Here is a 5,860-nt window from a genome sequence, read left to right on the forward strand (position 1 = left end):
TGGAACACCTATTCATTAGGTCCATAAAAGTCGCCGGGGAATTCGTGAGACCAACGGACATTACTAGGAACGCGTAGTGACCATACCTAGTTTGAAATGCCGTTTTAGGTATATCCTCTCCTCTCACCCTAAGTTAGTGATACCCTGACCTTAAGTAAATATTAGATAAGTAGATTGCCCCTTGGAGTTGATAAAAAAAGTCGTCAATCCGAGGGAGAGGATACTTTTTCTTAATGGTGACTTTATTGAGTTGGCGATAATCAATCACATTTTAATAAGGGACCCATCTTCTTCTTAACAAACAACACAGCGAGCTCCTCATGGTGAAATACTAGGTTGAATAAACACCTTATCTAATAAGTCTTTGAGTTGGAGCTTTAACTCTTTCAACTCAACCAGATCCATTCAGTAATGAGGGATTGAAATGGGATTCGTATCCGATAACAAGTTAGTAGGAAATTCAATTTCCCATTAGGGAGAAATTTCGGGCAAATCATTCGGAAAGACTTCTAGAAATTCCCTTACTATAGGGTCTGACTCGATAGATGGAGTTTCAGAGTCTAGATCTTTGACTCTCAAAATATGATAAAGGCACATTTTAGAGATCATTTTTCAAGCCTATAGATAAGAAATGATACGACCTATAGGCATAGAGTGACCCCCCTTCCACTCTAAGACGGGTTCATTTGGGAATTGGAACTTGACTGCCCTTAATCTATAATATATGGAAGCAAAACAGGCATGCAACTAATCAATCTCAACCATATTAAGTTCTACCTAGTCAACCAAAGTAACTCTATTGGGCAATGATATAGGACAACCCCTAAAGATTCTTCTAGCCTCAACGGAGTCACCTACCGGGGTTGTAACTGAAAATAAATCATTCAAAATATCGGGTAGAACATCAAACTTTCTAGCTACTAGAGGATTTAAAAATGATAAGGTAGCACCGTGATCTAGTAAATTATAGACAACAATAGAGAACACTTGTAACATACCGGTGACGAAATCGAGAGACTCCTCTTGTTCACCTCTAGCGCAGAAAGCATAGAAACAATTCCTTTTAGGAGCATCGGGACTGGGAGCACTTGCTTGTTCTTGAGAATTTTCTCTCCCTTGAAACTTTATCATAGGAGAATCCCTCTTCATGTGACCACTCTTGCCACAACCATAGAAATTTCGCTTACCAACTAAACATTTGCCTTCATGCTTCATACCACATTTAGTGCAAGGAGACTTCTCCAAATAAGGACCAATACCTTTCTCCTCCTTAGGCTTGGGTGTAGAACCTCTACCTTGTTTGACCCTTGGAATGGTAGAATGACTTTTATTGGGGTACCTCTTTTTGAACCTTTGCTTATCATGTACCTGAAATGTAGACTTAGAAGAATTTCCATTATTGGCCGTTGTCCTCTTAAATTCCCTACCAAATTGCTTAAGCTTTTGCTCCTCAATTTGTTCAGCATGAACCATGAGACGAGATATGTCCATGCTAGGAATCAACATAGCCAACCTACATTCATTAACCACAATATCAAATATCCCTATAAAAAAATTTGTTTATCTTGGCGCTAGAATCTGCCTCAATAGTAAGAGCATACTTGGAAACTTGAGTGAACTTGAGACTATACCCCTTCACACTCAATACCGCCTCGGATTAGGTTGATGAATTCTTGCATTTTCCTCTCCCTTAGTTCCAAGGGAAAGAACCTATCAAGAAAATCCATCTTGAAAGCTCCCCAAGTAATCAGACCTTCTATAACCAACCTCTCATCCTTTCATTGCTCATACCAAACTTGAACCACATCTTTGAGTTGAGAGGCGACTAGTTCAACCTTTTTACGATAAGACACCCCCATAGCATCTAGTACCTTGAACACTTCATCAATGAACCCTTGAGGGTCCTCCTCTACCTTGGAGCCAAAGAAAGTAGGGGGATTCATCCTTGTGAAATCCCTTATCCTTGATGCGATATTTCTAACACTGGGGTTCATTTGGACCCTAGTATCCCTAACAACTTAAGTAGACAACACTTGGGTCAAGCTATGAATGACCGCCCTTATCTAGACATTAGACATAACTCCCTCTTCAATAGAAACTTGAGGGTTTTGAGGAACTGGAGGGGGAACCGTCTTATTTAAATTCTCCTATTCGACCCTTCGAGCGTTGTTCCTTCTTGTATTCATTTCCTATAAGCACAAAAAGAGATTAGAAGATGAGGACAAGATGAGTTAAGACTCTAGAGGCACGACTTCAAGAATATCAACTGAGTGAGACTTTCCTAATCTTCACTTAGCCTGTTATTCATAATTGTGGCACACTTCAGAATCATGAACAAGACTCTACTAAACTTTGTTTAGTGAGACATCAATCCTAAGATTATTTAATCTCATGTTATGATACCAAGTTTTGTCAGGATTGGGGAGCACCCACAGACGCAATCGGCGTTCTCGTACTCGAAGAGGACTAAGACTAGACTCTTAGCATTCATCATACATTTCATTGGTCAAATGCGTAAAAAATTGAAACTTTATACATACTAAGGTATACATAGACCTCTCACATACTAAGCATATATATACATATGTAGTTTAGTTAGACTCCTAGCATAGAAAGCTTACATACGCTTTTCGTTTAATTAACATAATCAACATATATGGAGTTAGTATAATAATATCATCTCACATTAAACTATCTAAATGAAGTACAATATTTGGGCATAGCCCTTACACAAGTACATATTGCCACTTAGGGCTTACAACAATTGTTTTTAAGAATAAACAAAGTAACAAATATCTTTTGGACTATAAGAATAAACAAAGCAACAAATATCTTTTAGACTATATCAATTCTACTAGGGTAGATCAAAGGCACCATCCTCGAACTTGGAGGAATCACCATTACTTGGAGGAAGAAGTCCAAGTATCTTTGCCAAATTTCTAGAAGCTCTTTAATTGTCGGAACCTACAATGTTTGGGAAAAAGGAAAGAAATATGGGTTAGCATAAAAAACATGTACTAAGTGTGGTTCCTATGCATAAATCATTAATGCGTGAGAAAATACACAATTTAGTCAAAAACCATGCTTTATGTTCAATAACTCAACAAGCACATCTATGGAATATTATAAGTCAACCCAACATGATATTAACACAAAACATAAGCAACCTAATGCAATACTTGTGCAATGCCAAGAATAGAACCCCATAACCCTATTCAAAGCTAAGCATCACATTAAGTCAATTATTACATACATAGAACATAATCTCATAACTTATCATAACATGATTGATTCATAATTCTATATGTAACTTGGCATACATAACATGACATCAACATACCCATACAAGAACACTACTAAGACCATCCTTTTAGATCCCACATGTGCAATGAGTAAGAGAAGTCCCATACCCTGCCTTACCCTATGTAGTAACCTTTAAGACACGCCCTAATAATAGTTCACATACTTGACTTATTCATTTACCATATTAAATTAAGGAAGATAATGAAATAACTTATATGAGACCATGTGAGATACATGGAATCCGATTTTCTCCTCCCACACCGAAAAGAGAGGGTTAACACTTGCCTAAGGTGTAACCAATTTTACATAGCTATCTAGGTGGATCCACTAACCTATAGTTGATACGCTCAAACTTACTTCTCGAATAAGAAGTAAAGTGGTCGTGTCAAGTAAATAACCCAACTAGTGAGGTTGGGATCGTTCCCACGAGGGAAAATAGTCTAGACTTAACTTCAACTTGTTATTACTATTGCTTGGTCAATGACTTCCTTGGAAAGTAAAAACATAAAAAGGGGGGTTTCTATTTCTAAATGAGTGGAAATAAATAACAAACTTGAAAGAGACACTTAACAGCTTTGACAGTTGGATTTTAATCAATTAATCAAGGTAACTAGGGTTTACGTGTTCCCCATAGGTTCATAACTTGATAATTCTAACTATAACAATTCTTTCCTAGTATCTTGCATGCAAAGTGATAAGTTATGTATTTCTAAATCCTTGGTTCGGCATCTAGAAAATCTCACTCCGCACCTTGGTCCGGCTACATGTGTTGCTATCCTAACCCTTATCCTTACCTCATATTAAGCATCGTATTCGATATTGGACTAAGTTATTACCTCGTACCAATCAATACTAGCCTATTAGATAGTATACACTAAATCTATGTTAATAATTCTTTTCCTATTATCTAACTCCTTGGTCCGGCAAGTAGCATTAAGGCGAGTTCTAACGTTGTCCATCCGTTAAAAAGACTTCTAAGCGAAAGAATTATTAATACATGCAAGACACTATTCTAGAATTGTTATTTTAGTTAGGGTTTATCTCATTATTTGCCTATGGTTCCCACAACCCTAATTATGGAGTTTAGTTACTCATAGCCATAAACACAATATTCAAATATAGTAGATAAGAATTCATGTACTTACTTCAATGAGAAAGATTAAAATCCAAAAGTTTGCTTGATTAATATCCAAAAATCACTTGCATGAATCTCAAAGTAATCAATAATCTCACAAAATCTCCAAGTAATCTAACACTTGTACAAAGGGTCTGATAATATGATGTCAAACCTAACAGAGTCTAACCTCAAACACAAGGTTTTTCGAACTATTTAAAAAAACAAAAACCTAATTAAACAAGGATTCTAATTGCTGGAAATCTGCCAAAATGCGGCTGGGTCGACGGACATCGCGACTGACCGTCGTGGTCACGACGGACCGTCATGGACTCTGTCATCCCATACTTGTGCAATTTCTTCTGCTGCTCTCTTCATTCCCCTCGACGGCAAATATGACGGACCGTCATAGGCACAACGGTCCGTCGAGGGTCTTCGTTCTAAAACACTTCAACTCTTGGAATCTGGGTACCGGGATTACTTCTTTGAACTTCACGACAAACCTGCAGGACGGACTTTTATTGCCACGATGGACCGTCACAAGCTTTGTAATCCCACACTTGGTCAGACTTCCCCATCTTCCTTCAGCAGCTGCACTATGCTGCCACCTACGGACCGTCACAAGCACGACGGACCGTCATAAGCTCCGTAGGTGGTCTCTTCTGCATTTCTTCGCTCAAAATCTCCGCATTCAGCTTTGGACAGATTTCCTGCAAAACAAAGAGAAACTTATATAAAAATTAGCACAAAAAGGCTTTTGGACACACTAAACTTAAGAAAAAAGTATTAATAATACCGTGAAACCATGGTATATCAACAGTTCTATATGGTCACATAGTTAAGGGTCATGGAGAATATTCCTAGAAATATTGACTTACTAACTTTGAAGTTTCCATCTCCTGAGACAACACATATCAAAGAGATCTATTCTCAAATATTTCAAAAGAGAAAAATATGATCAAACACTTTCTTCTTCAATCTTCCACGGGTTCTTTCCTAAATTGTTTTCAAAGGCATAATATGAATGTATTGATGATTATCTACTCATTTTGAAGTGGTTTTCAATCCAATTGCATGATAAACTTATGCTCTATCACCAAAACGATTTAGCCTTGCATGAGCCTTATGATCTTGATTTGTTATCGATTGAATTATGATTCTATTATGTAGAAGTAATTTTATATTCTGTTATTTATATAAATTTATGTTGAATTGATTATGATTAGTCCATGATGATAAATGTATGAAGATTTGAACATGCATAGCCTATGTTTCTACATGTTGCATTAGATTGGTTGTGTAGAGTTGTGATTATGTATGAAGTGTTGTAGCTACTATATTAGGGTGATATAATGGATGAATTTTGTAGGTATAAATCCTTAATGAACAATGTAATAAATGATTTCATGAATTGATTTAGATTCCTTTAAGCTATGAAGTCAA

At 36.9% G+C, this 5,860-nt stretch overlaps 1 protein-coding gene across 1 annotated transcript; it reads right to left on the bottom strand.

Moving 5' to 3' along the window:
* Positions 1-777: 777 nt before the first annotated feature.
* Positions 778-1,943, bottom strand: LOC138338490 (uncharacterized). The gene is made up of 2 exons (XM_069289456.1): positions 1,792-1,943; positions 778-1,513 (listed from the first exon to the last, which is right to left on the bottom strand). Exons 1-2 carry the CDS (start codon positions 1,941-1,943, stop codon positions 778-780), a joined length of 888 nt encoding a protein of 295 aa, XP_069145557.1.
* Between the last annotated feature and the right edge of the window lie 3,917 nt (positions 1,944-5,860).

The sequence above is a fragment of the Solanum lycopersicum genome, chromosome 9, assembly GCF_036512215.1.
Source record: "Solanum lycopersicum chromosome 9, SLM_r2.1".
In the NCBI taxonomy this organism is placed as follows: Eukaryota; Viridiplantae; Streptophyta; class Magnoliopsida; order Solanales; family Solanaceae; genus Solanum; species Solanum lycopersicum.